Below are 23051 nucleotides of genomic sequence, written 5' to 3'. Positions count from 1 at the left end.
AAGCAGCGTGTTAATGAGATATGTAAGTAACTAAGTCTACAGTTTTTTTACTGTTAGATATTACATTCTGACATAGTCTAGAAGCCCGCCTCAAAGCCTGGGCTTTCTTCTGCGAGGTCCTGTATACAAATTATTAAATAAACAGCCCTCAAGAAGAGTTTATGAATGTAAGCCTGCAATTCAATGCACGGATATACTACTGCATTGAACACAAATCTGGACATGGATTTAGTCCTGTGCTTGCACAACGCAAGTCAGGATTAGGGCTGTAGGAAGTGAAGAAATCTGCCGCCTTATCAACCTACGATCCAAAGGTTGATCTTCAGAGATGCCTTTATGTGTCAGATGTAAACATCATACCTACCAGAGATGGTTTAACTGAATCCAAAAGAGAAGGTTCCAGGTTCAGCTAATCACACCGTTTAGTTTGAAAGTCATACAGATACGTAAGGTAACGGCGCAGGAAATTAGGCTAGGATCCTTTCTTTCATTACAGGCAATAAAACAGCGTGTCGTAAGCTGACAGCCAAAGGGTACTTACTGTTGGGTGCCCACTGAGCATTGGTACACAGACCTTGACCTCTCATCTCCTGACAATTGTTTTTTCCTGTGAGGAACATCTCCCTTTCAATTATCAAGCAACTTGCTGTTCAGTACGCTGTGGTAAATACATGTCATTATGTGAGAACACATGAAACCTTAAAAACATAGTGCTACAATACAGACTACAATATTATTACTCAGTAATAACCTAGGTATCCACTAGGCTCAGGGGTGGTTACACAAAGATTGTGTCTCATTGACAACGGGAGTGAATGAAACAGAGTAAGAATTAGAAGTTCAAGGTAAGAAAATGACCCAGAAAGTACCCTGCAATACCGAGACTATCATCAGCGGAGTTGTTGGATCATCACTGTAAGGCAACCTGCATTATACCTCTGTATGATTAGATCAGGGTTACAAAATTTCTTGGCAGATAAGAGGACAGACCATATGAATGCTTTTTATTCAGGAGCTGGATTGCATTATGTAGCCAAGTTTTTGCTGGGCTATATGAATTTGTTCCAGGGACCAGATCAGGCATGCAGATAACCAGGGATTTCTAGTTTCCAGCACATGACTGGACTGTGCAGTTGTATGTTTTAATTTTGGCTTTGAAAAAAGACTTGGTATGCAACCCTTGGTGAAGCCACATAGCTTTTGAAAATCCAAGTGTTTCTCAGCGCCTATGACAGCACCAAGATATTGTGGTGCCCACAATTTCCTCTGCAATCCACAAGGATGGTGTTATTACTCATCCATTTCACTAGGATATAACTGGTTCTTACCGTAATGTCTTTAAACCTCCCAAACTCCTTGGAGAAAAAGGCATATGGAGCTTTAAAGTCCTTTTTCCTCCTGCTTTTGGGGCCTATCTGTTGAAAGAATGGGTCAAGTTTCACCAGACCTGCTCTCAAGAGCTGATATTAATTACTGGAATTACAGAGTTTTCCATTTCTGTTTTATCTGGAGGAAGGTTGTATTCACACATGTGAAAGCAGTAGCACACAACACTTCAAAGCAAAATGATCTGTGCATTAAGGGATATTTGCACCCACTCTTTGTTCTATTGCTCTAGAAACCTATTCCCAATATTTCTTGATTGGCAGGACAGGCCCACAGGGTATAAACTAAGATACTCTTTTTATACCCATTTTGCCACATGGCCAATCAGCTTCTATCAGTGATTTTTCAGCCTCACAAGGTACAAAATAGCTCCTGGAATATATTTTATCATCTCACTGGATGTGGAAAGCACAGAGAACTCAGCTTTGTTGCTCTTAAAATATTAATTTAAATTCACATCCATGTCCAGATCCCTTTCCTAATGGCCTATAACATTCAATTTATTTCTTTCCTTATGTATATTCTGGCTTCTGTGGAGTCCCACTAAAGATAAACCCAACCTAGTGTCTCATACACTAGATTTACCTTCTTTCACCTCTTTTTGAGGGATTTGCAGACCAGCTCAGCAAATTTCCTGTTTCAGAACAGAAGAGAAGATGAGGAAGCATTTCACTATGTTATTCTACAAAAAGCTCTATATTTTAAAATAAAAAATTAAAGCCTTCTTTTCTTTCAGATAGCTTTTCCACCAACCAACATTAGAGATAAACTTTCTTTCTGAGCAACTTATACCACAAGCAATCAATGATGTTACTATGGTATCATTGCTACTACAGTAGCATTTAAGTACCTATAAAATAGATACTTAAATTGTTTGTATCTCTATAGGCAGCTTTACATAGTCATGCAAGTTTAAGAGGCTAATTTTAATTAATTTTTTTAACTATTTGTCAGCTGTATAATGTATTCTATATTGATACAGACAGTGACAATCCTAGCCCTGATTCTTTGTGGAACTTATATTCTAACCTCTGTTTGTAAACATTTAATTTAAATTCTTACCTGTATTTATAAACATTTCTTAGGAACCCAAAGGACCGAGAGCATCCACTTCACGACCCACTGTGAGACGTTCTGAACGTTCACAGCTCTACCTGGAGTTAACAGAAACAGTTTGCAGACAACGAGGAGAATCTTAAGCTAATTATATTCCATCTTTTTGCCTCTTTTTTTGCCGAGGACTAGATGTGTTATTTTTGCAAGGGCAAGGAATGAGGGACAGAATCCAGCACTCAAGTGTCTATTTCTAATTATGCTAACTAAACTGGGAGTTCTGTTTGCACAAGGTGACAAAAATCAGTGTATAAAGCTGTCATTATGTTGATAGCCATACATAGAAACACACATAGATATGCCCACCTGCATTTTTAGGGATTCATATTAAAGTACATCCAGAAATATTTATAGCACCTTGGGGGGGAAGGAGAATATCTCTCATCCTCCTTGTTTTTCTTTGCTCATATCTTAGTTTTTTCTACCAAGGTAGAAAGAAATAGACTTTTCCTGTCCACTGCAGTTTATAAAATCCCTTTTTATTTCACAGACGTTACAATTTTTCAGTATTTCCCATGAAGGATGGTCACATATTTGGTTTTCCTCCTATAACAGCTACATGCTGCTGCATAAGTCACAGGTGGGAGGTATTATAGAATCAAAAGGCCTGTTTGCTGCTAACATCCATGCAACCCAAGTTTCTTGCAGGAGAGAAAATGGAAGGCTTTAGGAGTGATTCTGAGTGCCTGCAGTTCTCTTTTTCATCAATGGGAGGTGTAGGTTTCTAAAGCTTCTTAAAATCCAAGCCTTGCTGTCTCTGACACTCAGTTTGGGTCTCTGGGCTGTGTGATTACAATTGCTGCAGAAGTGTTTAGATAGACTCCACGATATTAATGAGTTCTTGTCGGGGTGACGCTGCAGGCACACACTGTGGTGTCATGTGCTTACAAGCATCTCTGGGAGGCAGGGGAAGCAGGAGCACATTTTGTGCATCTTACAGTTTTACACTAATATTGATCTGCTGATAAATCGATGTAAAGTTTGCCGATATCCCTGCAGGTTTTTACCACTTCTGCCACCTCTTTTCTTCCTTTCTCATCTACCTGGAGAGCACCCTATTAACTCTCCCATGTCCCTCCAGAGCGCTTTTGCCCTTTGAGAGTACAGGAAGTTAGACCAAGGATCCCCTTAGATACCCCCCACCCCCCAAGGACCACAATTCCCAAGAACTAAGTACCAGTTTCACAGAAAAATAAAAACAGAGAACATATGAAATAATACCTGCAAAGAAGTTACACTTAAGCCTTTCTGCTGTACCAGCTCCTTAACTGGCAATGAGCCCTATTTCCCCCCCATAGTCTTGAATATCAGCTGTTGACATACTGTACTTTGAATATTCTTTCACAAGCCTTCTTCAAAGCAAATGTATTAATTTAATCTTAGCTTTTCCAGAAAAAAAATGGTATAATCCTGAATTATTATTTCTGAAGTGGGCTCACCCAGAACAAAATACCTGCTTAGGATGTCAAGCAGGGAGCAGAACACAATACTTGCAGGTTGATATTTCTATTTTTAGCAAAAATGTTGATAGCCACAATCAAATATAGTTGCTTTTGTGGAATTATTAAAGGCAGGTGTGGATTCATGGGGTGGAGTAGAGGGACAAGAAGGGGAGCAAAGTCAAGTCACATTATGTACTAGCTAAGCAGCTAATGCTGTTGTCAGGGAGCAGCAAGAGCAGGGCTGCTCCCCAGGGGAAGGGGAGGCAGAATCCAAGGGGTAAACCCCACAGCTGGCAAGGCTATTGCCAACCAGGGCCCAATCCTGCAGCATCTAAGGGAGGCAAGCAGGGCAGACCAAAGATAACATCTAGGTCTAACAAAAAAGCTCAGATCACGAGGCAACAGCATGGCAACGAGGCAGGTCCAAGGTCAAGCAGAGATACCAACCTGCAGGCCAGAATTAGGACCAGGACTAGCAATCTCCAGGCACATTCATAGGAATGAGATAGACCCAAGGAGTCAGCCTACAAGTTGAAGTCAGAATCAAAGATGCTATGGGTATGCAGAGCTGCAACTGAGCTAGAGACTTAACTATTTCTCCATAATTCATCAGAGGTTGATAGCCCTGGGCTGAGCTTAAGTAGAGCTCCTGGCCCCACAGGTGTGGGGAGAGGCCTCAGGTGAGGCTGGTCATGGCCATTAGGGGTTATTAAGCTGTTATGTGAGATGATTGCAGTGATGTAGCTGGGCAATCTTTCTCTGTATTGAAATTAGAGCTGTGTGGGTGAACTTCAGGTTACAGCAACCTCTGGGAAAAGGACAATTTTCTTCTTATGGTTTCTTAAGTAAAGCTTCAAAGATCCTCATGGTCTGAAGTTCCCTGAGCATCAGCTCTGATCCAGGGAGGAAGGTGACACCATTCTTTAAGTCTTTGATACTCTTCAACTGTTCTTTCTGTGGTAGCCTCTAACAAGGAGCAGCTATCAACTTCTGAAGGAAAAAACAGTGCTTTTTCTCCAGGTTCCTTCAACATAAATTATCAGAATGGCTGCACAGATGCCCAAAGACTTTTGTCTGCAGTCTATATTGAGTTTGTTAAGCTTGTTTCTTGAAATTTACTGGGCAATTTGCTAAGAGGAAAAAATAGCATTGACAGCCCCCAAAACAGCCCACATATGCCCTGCGATAGCATTACCCATGCAGATGGAACTGCTCCCTTCCCTTCCTTCAGTGTTCTTACCTGCACACTGGTGATGTTTTCAGACCATTTTCCTTGGGCATCTTCACTGACACAGTAAGGCAAATTCACCCCTCAGTGTGGTTGTTCCAGTTTCCCTGTACACCCAGGTAGGTATTTTTGCATGGATTACATTTGATGGACGCCTGTGAAATCTTCCTTAGAATCATTATAACTAAAAAGTTGCTGTTTAAAACGAAACATGCAGCTCAAAGTCTGTTGCAGTTTTTTTGTTATTCATTTTCCCCACCACCCCCAGCTCTCTCTGAGCTGTGAACAAGAGTACTGGGTAGCAGAAACTGAGAGGTGTTTGAAATGCAGCATTCTCCATCCTCCCGAGTCACCGCTAGCCATCGGCTTCTTTTCCGAACACTTGTTTTCACTGCTATACTTTCAAATCAAATATGGCCTCACATTATATTCTTATTAAAAACCCAGCCCTTTTAAAAACCTAAAATCAAACAGTTTCTTCTTTATAGTAGACAAGTGATTTTTAAAAACAAAATCTAAGTACATAAAATGAAGCACTTGTTTGTGTTTCTGTAAAACAAGCATAGCAACAATATCTACTCTTTTGCAGCCATAAACAGAAATTGATGTGTATTTCATCCATGTTTGCATGAAGATGAAGCAGCAGAAGCGCAGCAGTGTTTTTGCAAGCCTCCAGTTTAATCATGTCAAGTATTTCATGTATTCTGGCAATTATGCAAGTGCTGTCCCAGCACAAAGCCCTCTCATACGGGTGTATCAACCACCAGGTACAGGTACTGTGACCAAAGTGCACGGGCGAAGTGAACTGTATGGGTGTAAAGACCAAACTGTGCAGGTGTAGTAACCAAACCATATGGGTACATTGACCAAATCATACCTGTACATTGACCAAATTGTACCTGTACATTGACTGTGCTGCATAGATATAGTCACTGAGCCCTACAGGGATGGTGACCAAGCTGAACAGGCTCATGGACAGGTATAGCGACTGAACCAGGCAGGTACACCGACTGACTGAACGATGGGGCACACTGACCGGGCCGCACACGTACACCGGCTGGGCCATACCGGTGTGTCAACCCACCACAACACAGGCCACAGCACCACACAGCCCCCGAGGCCTGGGGACAGCCTGTGCTGCTCTGGTTTTGGGGGAGCGAGCTGGCCCGTTCACCAGCGTCTCTGGGCGCAGACCCTGGCGCCATCCCTGGCCTCAGAGGAGGGGGTGTAAGAGGGCTTTGCCGCCGGGCGACCCCCCTCAGCGGGCCCTCCTCACAGCCCGCCCGGACTACATCTCCCAGGATGCAGCGCGGCGCCGGCGCGCTTAAGGCCCCCTGGCGGCGGCACGCGGCTGTCTGCAGGCTCGGCGGGGCGGGCTGAGGCGAGCCGAGCCCGGGCGGGAGCGGGCGGCGTCGAGCGGGGCGCGGGCTGGTGCCGGTGCCCACCGGCCGGGGCGGCGAGAGCCGGGCTACCCGCCGGTGAGGGCGCGGGAAGGGGTAGTGTGAGCTCGCCTGTGCGAGGAGCCGGTGCCGCGCCGCAGCCATGGGGAACCGCGGGATGGAGGACCTCATCCCGCTGGTCAACCGGCTGCAGGACGCCTTCGCCGCCATCGGGCAGAACGCCAACCTCGACCTGCCGCAGATCGCCGTGGTGGGGGGGCAGAGCGCCGGCAAGAGCTCCGTGCTGGAGAATTTCGTCGGGAGGTAAGGGGGTCCCTGGGGAGCCCCGCCGCAGGCACGGACAAGCGCGGCGCACGGACAAGCGCGGTGCACGGACAGAGCTGCTGGGTGCGCGGGCAGCGCGGTGCACGGACAGAGCCGCTGGGTGCACGGGCATAGCGGCTGGATGCACGGGCGGTGCAGCTCACCAGCAGAGCTGCTGGGTGCATGTGCAGCGCAGTAGCGGGGCAGCAGGACGCCCGGGCGCTGCGGTGGAGGGGCGGAGGAGGTCTCCCCGCCTCGGGGGGGATCTCCGCAGCGGGGTCCCCGCGTTGCCGCACCTTGGGGGCCGGTGGGAGCCCCCCCACCCCACCCCACCCCCGCCGCCGGGAGGTGCGCCCTGGCTGTTACATAACGGAGGGGTCTGAAATGTCAGTGGGGATCGGCCCCTTCCTCTCCCCTACTCGGTGCGGGGCCGCCGGGCCGGGGTGCCCCCTCCGCGGGGCTCCGAGAGATGGATGTTGTCGCTGGGAATGGGGGGTGTGTGTGTTTAAGTTTAATCTGCTCCGTCCCCCTCCCCCAGCCCTGCCTCGCTGTCCTCCATAGCGGATGCCATGTCAGGAGCTGCGGGGAGGCTATAGAAAGGACAGGGTTATCTCTCTCCTATATGCTCAAATCCCCGGGTGCTACCATTTTGTGACAGGCAATATACCGATGCCTTCCCTTCATGTGACCTTCGCATTCATCATCTGCAACTTGAATAAATTGCAGACCGTGCTGCCTGGTTATCTGCTCCAGTGTGGACGCGCAACACCTGGGGAGGGGGGTTGTTCCTCAGCTTGGTTCTGGCCTTGTTAATTAATTGTATTCAGTGATATACAGGTTTTAGTTATCAAGGTATTTTTTTTTTTTTATGCTGAGGGGCATGCAAGTTGCTGGTGACTTGTCTTAAAAGCACTGACTGCTGTGATACCTGCTCAGATGCTTGCATGGGTTTTTCTCTTTCAGCAAACTGCATTTGTGACAACATCTATTGGATGTCGTTCCCCCACACCCCTACTTCTTCTTTTAAGCTGTTTGCTGCCGGATGGCTTATAAAGCTTTTCCACTGTTGGAAGGGTCTGCGATGTGTATGAATTGCTTGTTTAGCTGTGAGTAGCCCCAAATTCTGGACTTGTGCAAGGGTAGCCTTCAGCAGCAAGTGCAGGATGTGCTGTGTGTACTAGGAAGAAGGCACAGGGATTGTATCTGGTGCAAAGAAAGCATGGTCAGAAAAAGTTGTGGGTTTTTTTTTTCCTTTGCTATGGATACTAATTCAAAGAGTTCGGGATCCTTTCTAGCTAACTTCCAACAGTCCATGCAGTATCCCCCAAGGATGCTGGGAATCATGCCAAGGGAAGGATGTTGCAGGAACACATTTTAATGAGCCTCAGGTCATAGACCAGGACCCACTTGTTTGTCCATAGACACAGGAAGAAAATAATAATTCCTGCTACCAAAGTGAAGAATTTGTTGTGCTGTAGCTTTCTAAGAAGAAGGGGAAAATAGGTCTCCTGAAATATGTGAGCAAAACAGGTTCACCTGTTGGCTCTGCTGTTTTCATGCTTTCTAAGTACTGGCAGCCTAACCTTGTAGATCCTTTTTAGAGGATCTATGCAGTCAGTGCTGCAGTGGCGTAATATATAATGTATGGCTGTCGGGCCAGAGGAGGGTTTGTCGAAGGGCAGTCAGTGTATCGGGGTACACTGCCCCTCTCTTCTAGACTGAGCAAACAGAAGGGGATATATTAATCCTTGGTGCGTCTCCACTGGCACCAGTAGAGAATTAGGGATTTTGTCTGCCTGGTGGAGAGCAAATGAATTAAATTGTTTTCTGTCTCTTTCTGCTGACCCCTGTCCCAGGAGAACTTGTGACCTCACTGTGTCCCATCATTTGTCTCTCTAGCAGCAAGTTATAGTGCCGTGGCTTTTAGAAAATGAAATAATGAAGGGTCCCCTGAGCAGAAGCTGAGAGACCTGTCTGTAGAAAAGCATTTAGAGGAAATAATTGGAGTGGAAATGGAAAATATGTTAAAGGGAAGAGGTCTTTCTCTATTTGATACCCTTGAGTGCTGGCTAGTTTAGAGACTGGTAACATGAGACATATTACCATGGAATGTAGGTGTATATGCTGCAAAACCCAATCCTGTTAAAATAATGTTGGGGCCCTGCTGTAATGTATAGTCTCTTTCTTTTTGTGTGGGTATTGGAAACCATGATAAGAAGCTATGGAAATAGTATCCAGAATAAGCATGGTTCCTCAATGTAATTGTGATAGGGGCTGTTTTCTTGTCTGAATAGGCATAAGAAGAAATTGTGTATAGACCTACTGTGTACAAATACAATTATTGCTGTAGTGTGGACATGACATATGTTACTGCTCCAGCTTGATACCAGGATGGTGGTGCAGCTATTGCTCAGCAGCTGCTCACTGCACAGTGAATGTGAGTGCTGATGAGTTTCTCTCTGAGTGGATGGAAATTTGTGGAAGAACAAATACTGATGCCGTTGGTACTAAGTGTTGTGCTTGATGGGGACACTTCAGCAGAGGGGCTGGAGGCCCTGGCAGGGCTGGTTTCCCCGCTCAGTACCTGCAGGGCTCCTTTCAAATGTCATCAAGGCATGTTCACATAGTAGGGCAGCACACTTGCCCCCACTGCCAGATCTAGCCTGTGGCTATGCAGGACTTCAGTCTAGGGCTGCTGCTGGCACCTTGCAGTAGCACTGAATCCCACTCATGCTGGAAACCTTGAAGCACAGAGGAGTGATGCTGACTGCAATTAATGTTTAGTTACATGTCTTAGCAAACAAATATTATTTTTTTCTCCTGAATCCGATGGCTTACCAGTTGCTGCTAATTACTCTTCCAGTGTCACTTACTCTGCTGTTAACAGATTATCCAACAGTGCAGAGCCTGTATTTATAATACCAGATGTCAGTGTGGCTGCTATGTGTGCTTTTGCTGCCGGAGACTCAGCATGGTGACTAGGATACTGGCTGATGGTGTTAAAATCACTGAAGAGACAAGAGAAGCCATGTAGAAGCCAGACAGGTGACACATCTCTTTGTAGACTGGTTTATCCTAGGCCCCAGAACTGGAAGGAAGGCTAATCGGGTCAGCTCCAGGCATTTCCTCTTGGTGTGGTTATAGACTGGTGGGATAACTCAGGTTGGAAGAGATCTCAGGGGTCATTTAGTCTATTCTTATGGTGTGGTTACTTCCCTGCTGCCACCTTTCTTAAATTAGAAGGTCTTAGAGCAGGCACCAGTACCAGCAAAATTGGTCTGATTAAAGAGAACAAAGCATGTGGTATGTGCTAATTCGACTTGAGAGAGCCCAAAGGACCAAGAAGGGGGGGATGTACAAGACAGCCCACAAAGCTGTTTGTAAAATCATCCATGTTCATGCCACTTATATTTGTTATTTTCACATGACAAAATAAAGTGTGGGGTTTTTTTAAATCCTAAGATCTCAGAGCACTGTTACACAAATCTTTGGATTTGTGGAAGTATTACTGTTATTTCTGCTTTACAAACAGGGAAAAATGAAAGCACTGGGCTATGTTCAGATGGCTGCATAAATGTCTGTGCCTTGTGTTCTTGTCTGATCCAAGGCAGCATGTTGCTCAGCCCTGCTAGGACAGCTGCATTGCTCTTCATGGAGAAAACAAGGCACCTCTGGCTTCTGGAGAACAGATGGTTTAAGGGGGCTGCTGAGGAGGCAATGACTAAGGACTGGGAACAGTAGGTGGAAGGACTTGAATGGAGGTGAAACCATCTCGTTTATGATCAAGGGAGCTAAGCAGTGCCAGAGTTGTAGGAAGTGAATCAGGGTTTACTTGACCCCAGACCTGAGCATTACCCCAAAAGCATCCTCTCTTGGGAGCTTGTATGTCCCAAACCAAATAGGGGCACTTAGCAGTCTGTTACCAGGCTCCGACAGTATATGCTGAATTAGCTGATGTTCGTACGTTGCCTGGAAGGAAATTGGAGGCAGGCATGGACCTAAACTCAACTGTGTTGGCCTACCCTTGCCTCTCCTAGCAAACTGAAATTTCAGCATGGGTAAGAGAGCAGGGAAAATGCAGCATTGCAATGCCTGTGGCAGTGGTAAGGGTAAATACCTATTAAGCTTGGTGCTTGTGCTACAGTAATTGCCTTGACAAAACCAGGCAAGGACCAGGCAGCATGTGCTGTAACTGTGTCTTTGCCTTGCAATGTCACATACTGAAAATGCAAAGCTAGATCTTGAAGCCGCGGGACTTAAGTTTGGCTTCAGGTACAACTTTGAGGAGCAACTTAATATCTTCATATCTCAACCTTCCCTAGCCATTTAGAGATAAATACTTACACCTCCAAGATATGATGAGGAAATGCCTTCTTTGATAACACATACTTCGCTTTGTTATGGGAAGCTTCTCCAGCAAAATACCTTCAGAGGCCAACAGCAGTATTTAGCAACTATCTAGAAGTAAAAGATCCTATAGGGATGCATACAGAGATACAGATACTTGGCCTGTTCAGCTACTGCAGGAAAACTGTTTGTCAATGATCTTTGTGCTTTTAAGTTGCTCAGGCTTCTGATGTAGTACATGCTTTGTGAGCTTGAGTGCTATAAAGAGAGCTGAGGGTTTGAATCTTCTAAAAATCATAGCTACGTTATGTATAGATCAAGGATGTCTGCTGTACTGGGTAATGCTGAGCATCAATGCAGTACTTTAGTGGCAGATTTAAATTTAAACAAGAAGATACACTCACTAAATTTCTCTGCTCTGGCCACAAAAGGGGTCCTTAAATGATTCTTCTTTTTTTTTTTTTTTTTGGTTCTGCTTTGGGGTATATTTACATGCCCAGAGCACTGGCAGAGAGAGTAATTGTAAGTCATGGACCCTTAATTGTTGTATGATAAATACATCTGTGAGCTGACCAAATGCTGTTGTGTATTTGCAGGTTAAAGACATAAGTCAGTTCCCAAGCAGTGCCTATTTAGGGTTGCAGAGGATGGTGCAAGAGCCAGGAGTAGGATTCTGCTGTTCAGAGAAATAAATCATGGTCACATAATAGTCCTTCAAATGGCAGCAAGCTTTTGGTCTTCAGTGAAGAAAATACCTATTTTTGTCTCAGATTAATCGGGGAAGGAAGAAAATATGGAGCACTGGGGGAAATGGATAATGTGTTACAGCAGACCACAAGATAAAATAATTTAGCTTAAAAGAAATCTGTACAGCTCTGAGCAAACACTTGTGGGAGGAGGAATGCTAGGAGGAGATACCTAATTAAGTTAAAACATAACATGGATGACTGTAAGGGGGGGAAAAAAAAAAGCATGAATCTCAGTGTTTGTAGATGCAGCAGCAGTATCTGCCTGTATTTGTCCTCTGACTACTTGCTTATAGGGGTTGGCTCAAATAAATGCAAGTCTAATATCTTTTTTTACTTCCTGCAGCAGTTAGATGTTCTCTGCAGATCTCACTGACTGTATTCTTCAGCTTAACTCTTTAGTGATGATCTCATACTTTTGGTAACTGCCCACTAGTCTTATATTCACTAGGAAAAGAGATCCTTATGGCATGTCTCTGATCATATCAGAATTTTCTCAGGGAAAGGAAACCAGCTGTATCTCCAGTTTGGAAGCTGATGCTTAGTATTGTGCAAGTTGGGGCTTGCCTGGACCTACTGGTGTGTGAAAATGACAGGTTGCCTTGTCATTGCTGGAATTCATCACCTGATAGCTGGTGGATCAGGAGGATGCCTTCTCTGCTAGTGTGGACTCTTTCTTGTTACCATGATAATCCTCATGTTGGGAATCTTAGAGTATCCTGAACTTCGATTAGTCCTTACTGTACTTTGGGTAAGTGTTGTAAGTTTTTTGTGTGTTTGCTCTATAAACAGTATGCTGTGATACAGGGCTGTAAAGAGTCTGCAGAGTCTGCAAAACCGGTGGGGGAAAGAAGTCAAAAGTTCCCCAAAGCATTCCCCTATGCTAAAACTGTCAGCTGTTACTGTTTTTCAAAACTCCACATGCTTATAACTTTTCACACAGTCAAAAAAAAAAAAAAGGCAAAGCAAAGACAAACTTCTATTTTTAAAGGCTACTGATTGTTTTCAGAAGCTGTAGTTCAATACCTAGCTGGGGATGCCAAGTCAAGTCCTTGAACCTGACTTCTCCAGATGCGCTGAGCAGGCAGAGCTCCACTAGACTTAAATAGAAGGTGTGGGAGTCTGTCTGCAGCACCCCCTATCTGAGGCAGCTTCTGAAAATGTTATTCTAAGGTAGGAAGCTAATCTTCTTCCTGATCTGGTGAATTACTGAGTGTCCCTACTTTGTCTTTAACTTAAAGTTTGAGCCTGTCTGTACAAGTGTGAGTAAAAATTCTTCTGAGTAAGGATTTATAGTATCTTTAAGATGAACCTTTTTGAGGAGAAATGGAATAAGTTGACAACTTAGCATACGTTAATCAAGAAAACAGTTCTTGCTGTGTTCTATCTACTGGGGTGAAACTTATTATGATGCCTTGAGCAGCGAATTTATTAGACAAGAGCAAACCCATGTGTGTTCCACCCACGTGAGCCAATACTCAGATTTTTGCTACAGGCAATGCATTTGAGTGGCAAACCCAGAAGACTTACTGAAGTGGTGGCAGGCAGTCACCTAGAAGCATATGGTGTTCAGCGATATGCCCAATGTAAAATTGGTTTTGAGGTGGCATCTGTGAAAGGAAATTTACTGGTAATATGCAGGGTAAACCTACTTCCTTGATAGGCCACTAAAAAAAAAATGCCCAAAAAAACTTTGGGTGTAATACTTTCCTTCTTGGACTCACAGATCTGTAACTGTATGAGTCAGAGTACTGATAGTTGGGAGGAGAGCTAAAACTAAATCTAGTCCAAAAAAATAAGAAATCTAGTCATGCATGGTGGGAAAATAGCTCACTAGTGGGATACTTCTCATTCCACTTGAGATTTTCTTTTCCTGATCTCAGACCCGGTTTTGCACATCTTGATAGAGAGTGAAAGCTCAAAGTAAAGGAATATTGTCTTGATAACAGGCAGACGGGCATGTTCAGCCTTGACACAGAGTTCTATTCTCAGCTCTGAAACTAAATTCTTGTGTGACTAATTTTTTTTATACCTTTTTCTCCATCTGTAGCAAGGAGAGTCTGTTGGTCTGTCATGTCATGTAGATGTATATCATTAATGGACACTTGTAATAACACTAGAAAAGGTTAACCATAAAGTAGGAAACTATTTTTTCCTAACAATAAATTAAAACTCTGCAAGGGTGGTACAGCGATGTCTGCCTGAGCCCTTTGAAAGACCTGCCTTCTCTCCAGAAGTGGTATGCCAAGAGCTTTAGCTGTTCATGCAGCCTCGTTTGCCCAATGTTGCTGGTTACTTAGGTCTGCTCTGCAGAGAGGCTGGAACTGATGCAGCCACCTTTGGCTGCTGGCATAGATCAGATACTAGATTTGAGGAGTCAGGGTATTCTTAGAAAGCATTGGGAGATGAGAGGCTGCATTAGATGAGCTGGTAGCACTTACATTTTTGAGCTTTAGACATTTAGTCTTTTGGAGCAGGGATGGGTAGTGCAGCCCTGTAGAGGAGTGAGCCCAGGGTTTTGTCCCTAGTGACTTTAAACATTTGGATGGTCTGGTCAGGCCTGGAGGTGGTCAGACTGCAAGCAGGACTGGTTCTGAAAAGCTCCAAAAAAGCTGTTTCTCTTTATTTACTTTTATCTGCGATCCTTCTAAAGCATGCATCATGCTTATTTTTGAGTGACTTGATGGAGTTTAGTCATGAGAATTTGTGCTGGTTTTGGCTGGGGTAGAGTTAATTTTCTTCCCAGTAGCTAGTATGGGGCTATGTTTTAGATTTGTGCTGAAAACAGTGTTGATAACACAGGGATGTTTCTGTTATTGCTGAGCAGTGCTGACACAGAGTCAAGGCCTTTTCTGCTCCTCGCCCCACCCCACCAGCGAGCAGGCTGGGGGGGGCACAAGAAGCTGGGAGGGGACACAGCCGGGACAGCTGACCCCAGCTGACCAAAGGGATATCCCATGCTATATGGCATCATCTTCAGCGTATAAAGCTGGGGGAAGAAGAAGGGGGGGGACGGTGTGTTCAGAGTGATGGCGTTTGTCTTCCTAAGTAATCGTTATGTGTGATGGAGCCCGGCTGTCCTGGAGATGGCTGAACACCTGCCTGCCGATGGGAAGGAGTGAATGAATTCCTTGTTTTGCTTTGCTTGCGCACGTGGCTTTTACTTTACCTGTTAAACTGTCAACCCACGAGTTTTCTCACTCTTACCCTTCTGATTGTCTCCCCCATCCCACTGTGGGGGAGTGAGTGGGTGGCTGTGTGGTGCTTAGTTGCTGGCTAGGGTTAAACCATGACAGAATTGGATGTCTTGCTCAGGACTACCTGCTATAAATATTGGGGTGGCTATGAAGAGAGGACTGAGACAACATTTCAGTGTTTACTGAGGAGTAGGCAAGAGTATGCATCAAAACATCGTGACTGGCAACTGAGAGCACAATTTAAAGTTAGATATTTAAACAATTATTCCAGGTGACTCGTTGATACTTTGTACTTATGTCCAGCTCTTTGTTTTCAAAGTCCTATTAGTGAATACTTTAATAACAATTGAATGTAAAGTGGCTCAGTAATTTTCTTAAGCTGTCTTATATAGATGGGCAGACAGGACAAGTAAGTTGCTGACAGTTGCTTCCTGCATGACCTTCAAGCTTGTCACAGCTCCTAGGCTGGTGTTGACTATAATAGATAACTACTTTTCTTTCCTTCAAGACACAGTACAGGAAGAATGAGCCCTGAGTCTGAAATCTAATAGTGTCTCTGATTGTTCTCTGCCATGTTAAATGCTCTGAAAGCTTTGGCAGACCCAGCCATGACCAAATGGAAGTGAGATGGTGTTTCAATCCCTGGTCAGTAGCTTCTTGCAGTTCAGCATAACATGCTTTTGGAAGCATCTTGGAAGCAGACATTATGCAAGCTCCTCAAGCTGTGTCTTGCTGACTGGAAGCAAACTTGCCAACTTCTGCCACTTTTCTGCAAGTCTTGTGACTTGTGTGGCTTTTGTTAGAGCCCTGGACGCAGCAATTAAGCTAACAGAAGAGCAGTGTAGCTTTTGTATTGAAAACATCAATTTCTAACATTGATGTTTAAGGGTACTTTTTTCTTTAAAAGATGCTGTTTCCCTAAGTGCTACTGGAGACAAGTACAAAGAATCCCAAAACTTCTAAGACCTGCATTGTCAACTCTTCCCTTCCTAAAAATCAGGGCTTAGTCCCAAAACTGTAAGCTCTGCTAAAATACTTGTGTTGTAGTCACAATGAACAATAAATTATACAAAATGAGGTTTGGAATAATAAACCCAGTTCCTCACTTGTGACTGAAATGGGAATTGAACTCAAGTCTCTGGGGGTGAAAAGACTATTTTAATAATGTATTGCCTCAACAGTCCCCTTTAACATTCCCTTTCCTGTTTTTTACGGCTTTAGGTTGCATTGTTGCAGCTGTGTTGAAGGGTGAAGAGTTAATGCTACCGTAACAAACATGAGAATTGCTGGGATCCTGTTTGACTCTGCTAGGACTGTCATTTTGTGGCTGTGAAACAGTCCTGATGTAAGAGTGGCCAGTGTAGTATATGGGATGCCTGAGAGAGGACACAGCTGATACTAAACTGTTACTGCTGTGGATTTTGGCTGAAGAGCCAGCAAGTGTTGCTGTAATGCTGTATAAAAGCTGAGCATAAACTGCAGCCATATATTTCAGAGTAGTTTTTCAGCTGCATTTAGACCCTTTCTCAAAGTATCAATAGGCAGAAGTCTATGGAGATGCTGAGTAGTCAGTTCTCAACATCTGCAAATATTTTTACAGCACAGCTAACTTACCCTGGAGAGCACTAGGAAAAACTATTATTTTTGCTTTTTTTTTTTTTTTGAGAATGGAGATCCAAGGATGGGGGAGGCTGTGCTGAATTTCTTGGAACAAGGAAAGAGGTACCTAAAGGCAAAAATCTTGAAGTCTTTGTTCAGTTCCTCCTCTTTGCCTTCCTGCCACTCTTGCATGTGTAAAGGCAGAGTAAGTTACGTAGGGTCTAGTTCAGGCCTCTGACAACAAATTAGCAGGCTGTTTCAGCTCTGAGTAATTACAAACCTCTACAAACAGGGGCTTATAATGAAAGTAACTGTCCATCTGCCACTGCCTGCCAGCACAGGAACAATTCTCTGTCAGCAGGGGAGTACACCTGATAACCTGCAAGTTCTGAATTAAGCCAGTAAAAAACAAAGCTCTAACCCTCACAGTTTTTGTGCTGATACTTAGGTCCACTGACTTGCTTCTGACTTACTCTGAACTTAGGCTGCTCTGGGTCAGGATGGGGCCCCTTTATTCTAATACGCATGTTAGGTTTTCTCTCTTTCTGGCTGTTGTGATCTCTTGAGTAATCTCTGGCTATTTCTTAAGCTGATTGTGCTTTTACTTTTAATAGAAGCTCCTCTATGAATAGCTGGGAGCTGCCTGAGCATGGTGGTGGCCTTGAAGAGGTCTGTTGCAGTGGGGTTATAGCTAGAGGTAAGGAGGAGATTGGTCCATACCAAAATGCAGAATACCCTCAGGGATTGGTGTATGACATGTGTCATGCTGCAGAGCTGATGCTGCAGCTCCAGTGCTGAAACTCAGGTCACCTCTTCTCCATCAGTGCAGCTCTCAGCAGAGATCCCGGATTTATACTTCTTCCCTCTGGGCTGTGCTACTTTGATTTGATGTTCCTGTTCCTAGGCATTACTCTGTTTATGCCTGTTCATACAAGATGTGTTTGTTATGCCAGGCCTGCAAACTACCTGGCACCCCAAGCTCATCTTAAAGAAGGAGGTCTGTTTCCTGAATGAATTTGTATAGACTATTGAAAGAATGATATTTAAAGAATACTTACTGCAAAAGAACAAGTGAGGCACTGCATTAGCACTTGATATTTTGCCATCTTCTGTTTGGACAAAGTTGAATTCAAACTGGACACCTGGACAGGCAAAAGCAAATGTTATTAGAGATCGGTGGATTGGTTTGAAGGGTTGAGGAGAAGATACCAGAGGAAGGAATTTAGATAAACCCTTTACTTGTGGAAAATAGGGAAAGGAATGGAAGACCAGAAGACTCTAGCCCAGGTCACTCTGCCACAATTTTGCTATAGATTCAGAGTGCCCATTAATAGGCAACACCAATTTTGACCCTTCTCTGCTTTTTGAATTTAAGCCCTAAAAGTTTCCACGAAGACTTGGACTCCTTTAGAAATTCTGTGGATGTATATCTGCATATAAACCTGCCTTTTTGTCACCTCCTATGGTCACTGCCCAAACTTGACCAGAGAAAATTGCTCCCTGGGACATGAGAAGTGCTGTCCCACTGGTTGGTCAAAAGGACTCTGGCAGACACATTGGAACTAGCCAGGAGCTCAAAAGCTCACTTCTTCTGGGACTATTGATCCAACTTTCATTCTGGTATAGCCTGAAATAGAGATGTCTTGTATGGTTTTTGAAGTAGAGTTTAATGCCTCTGACTTTGCTCTGCACTAGAGGTGTTAGCAGTCAGTCTGCTGGTTTTTCTTCAAGGGCTTAAGCAGCAGTGCCTCTGCACCATATTTCCAGCCAGGGTGATCCTAATTATATTTGAAACTGCAGAGGAGCAGTGCATAGCAAGGAGTTTGGCACTGTTCCTGCATACTTCTCCAGGCAGAGTGGAGATGTAAACTGGCATCTTAAATTCCCTCTGCAGGACAACAATGCACCTTGGACAGTTTGGTCAGGATACCCGAGTGCGGCATAACTCTGTTCCCCCACAGAACTCTGTCCGTCCTGCCTGGCCTGTTGGAAGGGAAGCAGCCTACCTCTCCATCCACAACACACTGTCTCTTACCACTGATCCAAGATAAATTATTAGGGTGCATGTATTCAATTTTATAAACTCACCACCCATGTCTGGCCACTAATAGCACATTATGGCTTGAGGTACCACCTCCTTTCCTCATACAGCTTCTGTTTGGGTTTGTATTAGTGGGCTCATCAAAGTGATTTTGCCTTTTTCAATGAACCCTTTCAGTTGTTTGTACCCTTTATGGCATTCAGGCTCTGGGGGAACTGTCTCCTTTTCTAGCGCACAGTGCTGTCTGGGAGCGGAGGAAGTGTCATACTGCAGTGATGAAATGTGCCTTGAGCTATGTTTGTTCTTCTCTTAGGTCTTGCAGCAAATAGCAGGACTCCAGAGGTGGAAGAGTTTTGACAAGAAATCTAAGATGGTACTTGCCATGAGCGTTTGGTATCTTCGAGTCTGCCATTGTACCTGGTTTCCTTCTTTGAAGGAGAGAAGGGCAAAAAGGGGGTTTATTTAGAGTCTTTATGTGACGAATAGCTTGAATATTAGTTACTGCTGCACAGTCTAGTGGTGTTCCTGAACACAAGAGAGCCTTTACTGCTGGACAACCTTTAGTCTAGACTCAGCTGCAGCCTGACTCCAGAGAGCTAGGACAGATTAAGACACTGGTGGTGGGAAATAGCAAGGTCAGCCTGTTGCTCATCAGTCTTAGTATACATTAATCCTAGGGTGTTATTTTGGCTGTGCTTTCCTGTCAGTCATTCCTGTCCCAGAGTTTTAGTGTATAGCTTGTCCTTTTGTTTTCTCCCAGCTCAAGTTGCAGGTGCTGTACAGGTCAAGTTTTTCAGGGCTGCAACCCTTCTGTTATGGCAAAGCCAGGATTTGTCAGTAGATTTGTTTGTGCCAAAGCAGAGCAGTGTTACTGCAGTATTATGACAGATCAGTGTAGCTTGAGAAAGAGACAAGCAAAGATGCTGGGTCATGGGTTTACCTTTATGGCCATAAAACCCCCCTGTGTTTCTTCACTACTGCCATCAGGACTGGACTAATTTGATGCTCTAGGGTGTTGTTGATGCCTGGTATTGTCCCCTTGGAGACTGTCTGGAAGTTGCAGGGAGATTCTGGAGATAAAATCGACATGACTTTTTTCCCAGGGTATATATGCTTTGGAGGGAGCAAAAGGAAAACTTGCTTTCATGCTATGATGGTGAAAGTTCAGCAAGGCAGACAGAAAGGTCTGGTTTACAGCTTCTGGGGTGGAGAATACACAATGCTAGTGCAATATTTCTTATACCTGTGGCTCTGGAGGCCTCTGGACCCAGCTAGTGCTGTGGTTGCTTTTTCCCTGAATCTGGGTATTGCTACCCAGATCTGGTGTTATGTTTGTTTTTTTAAATGAGTGAAACCAGCTCTTTCTTCTTTCTACTGGGATTGTAATTCTTGAAATCAAAGCTGCGTTTTCCACAAATGTGTAATCCTTACTGCCACATCCATTTAGGGTACACCAGCCTGCTTATTCCCTTGAGTTCCTGACATTGTCATGTAGAATCAGTGCTGTGTTATTCTTTACCTCGAATATCCCAAGGCAGCAAGCAAGATCCAGGACTTAATTTTCTATTACCCAAAAGATCCCAGAGGAAGCTGCACAGCAGCAGTGCTGCAATTTTATACTCTCTCAAGACTCTTTCCTTCCCCAGTGCCGTAGCTTAGAGTTGATGCGGCATTTGCTATAATGGGCAGTGACTTTTTGAGATCAGGCAATGCACTGTAGGCTGTACCACTCTCTAAATAATACTCCACAGTAAAATGCAGAGTTCCAAATAAGAAAATCCCTTTACAGTTTTTACCTGCAAAAATACAAAGAGGAAATTGGCTCACAAGTGCACTTGAGGTGTTGGAGTGCCCTGTTTTCCTTTCCCATCTGTGTTCTACATCCTCACATATTCTGGGCTAACCCATCTGCAGGAAGATAGCAGGGAGGGATCTGGCAGATAAATCAACCCTCAAAATGGAGGAGAGGAAGGATATTCCTGATTAATTCTCTCACAGCAGAGATGAACTGAAGCAAATGACATCTTGGGTGAGATGGTCAGTTTTGTATGCCAGGAGTACCTCTTGTTTCTCCTGCAAACTCTTGACCTATAGCTGTAGACACTTGCTTAAAATCTCTCAGCCTCAGCAGCCTGGGGCTGATGCACAGCAGTGAGGGATGCACGAACTGTGTGGACATCAAACTGATTTGTTTCTATGGAAACAAGTAGATTTCACCATGTTGTAGGGAAGTAGGAGGGGAATTATCCCCCTGGGCCTGGTTCTGGCTCTCAGATTGGGTTGGTTGCTGCATTGCAATTGTAGAGCAGCAGCCCATGAAGGGATTATCTATCTAGTCAGTGATCACAACTAGGGAGAAGCATGTGGATCCAATCTGCTCCCATTGCAGGCTTCCTCAGCAGGGATGACACAAGGCACTGTTGTTGTGTGCCAGGATTCTCAGGGTCACAGCCCTCCATGGCACTTAAAAGCAAAGAATTTAACCTTGGTCACTCATAGCCAGAAAGGAGGCCTGCATTGCAGTACAGGCAGCTGTGACTCTGTATCCTGCCCAGACTTTTTAATTAGGATGGCTAAGGTGATGAACTGTGCTCATACTTTAGCACACCTTCTAGGCAAGAGCTGAGAACTATTTGTGGTGTCTGCAAGGACTGGGGGAAGCTGAGATCTCTCAGACAGGCTTCAAGTGTTGCTTGCTGAAGAAATTATTGTATGTCCTGTTACATTTGGTGTAATTTTACTTTCAGAAAGTCCCAGCACCTGAAGTCCTGTGACTGGGGGTGACGATTTTATTCTAAAATCTTTTTATTCTAAAAAGAAAGTTAATCTCATGATACTAGTGAAGGAATCAAAGCATGAATATAAACCTTGATCAACAGGTTCAAATAAGAACAGTACTTATTAAACCCCATATATTCCTAGCGGTCTGTAGTGCTGAGTCTGTTTGAATGGACCCTGTGCCCTTGTGCAAGGTTCTAGTGCTGATCCTTCAAAAGGGGCTGATCAACACCTCTGTATTTGACTCTCATGTCCTAAAGGAACTTGCCCGTCTACGCCCTGGCAATGGCTCAAGAGGGAGAGCTTAGATTTCTACATAGGAGAAAAGCAGACCATGGAAAACTGGCAAAAATGGTAATGCCTGTGTGTGTTTGAGCCTGTTCCCAAGGTATTCCCTTGTCTGTTCTCTTCTTCCCCTCCTACAAATGCAGCGCAGGAGCTGTGTAACTTTCTCTAATGGAGAGAAATTCCATTTGCTTGGCTTCTGTCTCCCCTCACTGTACATAACGTGCTAAAGTCCCTATATAAACTGAGTTAAGGATGGAGTGCGGCTCTATCAGAAATTCTTGCTTTATGCTTTGTAGCACAGCCAGTGAGTTGATTGGATGTTGTAACCCTTGGTTATGAGTTTGCAGGGGTGCATCAGAAGAATGTAGCAACATCTCTGCCTTACTTTCAGGTCATCTAAAAATATATATAGTGCACCTCAAAAGTCAGGCCAGATCCTGCTGTAAGGTCTATCAAGCATAAAGCTAGGGTATACTGGCTTCCTTGGAATTATGGTAGACATACAGCAGCGGAAATCCCTGGGGCAAACTCTTGGCTGTGCCAGTTTACTCTGTGGGCTGGCAGGCCCCCAGGCCATTGAATAAAAGTATAATACCTAAAGTGTAAGAATGCTTCTGACCTCCTCGGATGCCTCTTGCCCTGTGGAAGCAGTACAGCCATGAAGCTCTGTAGTTCTGCATCAGATTAACGTGCACAGAGGCTCTGGTGCGGCCATGACTTGGCATAATGCATACAGCTCTCTTCCAGATTTTGATGTACCCTGAATCTAGTGGAGTGTGAAACAGAAAAATCAGCCCAAAGGATTCAAATCAAAATAAACAATAGAAAAACTTTTTATCTTATCCCACTGCTTCTAGAGACCTGCATAGAGGCATGTGCAGGAGAGGGGCTGAGTGGGATACAAAGAAAGGAGATGTGGAAAGAGTGAATGAGAAAGGCACTGACTGCAGTGACTCCTGGGAACCAATCTGCAGTCAGAGATAAGCCAGAAAAGCAGAATTTAGTACACTCTGGGAGGGGTATGGGAGAGAGCTGTTTCTAAGCAAGCGTTCATGTAAAAATTGCTATGTACTTTCCTTTTTGCTTTAGCAGTGTTTATAAAGGTGCTGAAGGCTGAACACAGCCACTGCAGCTGGAGTATGTGATGCAAGAGAACACTGCACAGGGCCTATCCCCTCTGTAG

The 23051-nt window shown here is 44.4% G+C and overlaps 1 protein-coding gene across 13 annotated transcripts in view; it reads left to right on the top strand.

The window, feature by feature from the left end:
* The first annotated feature begins 6584 nt into the window (after positions 1 to 6584).
* DNM1 (dynamin 1) overlaps positions 6585 to 23051 on the top strand; it is a 69680-nt gene continuing 53213 nt past the window's right edge. For all 13 annotated transcript variants that reach the window (XM_076355065.1, XM_076355064.1, XM_076355059.1 and 10 more), the window contains exon 1: positions 6585 to 6872. In XM_076355065.1, coding sequence (XP_076211180.1) covers positions 6712 to 6872 — 161 coding nt within the window. In that variant the 5' untranslated portion in view covers positions 6585 to 6711. The remainder of the gene's footprint in view (positions 6873 to 23051) is intronic.

Source organism: Aptenodytes patagonicus, chromosome 18 (assembly GCF_965638725.1).
Source record: "Aptenodytes patagonicus chromosome 18, bAptPat1.pri.cur, whole genome shotgun sequence".
NCBI classification, from domain to species: domain Eukaryota; kingdom Metazoa; phylum Chordata; class Aves; order Sphenisciformes; family Spheniscidae; genus Aptenodytes; species Aptenodytes patagonicus.
The sequence above is the reverse complement of the archived record's forward strand: the minus strand, read 5'-3'. Positions and strand labels throughout refer to the sequence as shown.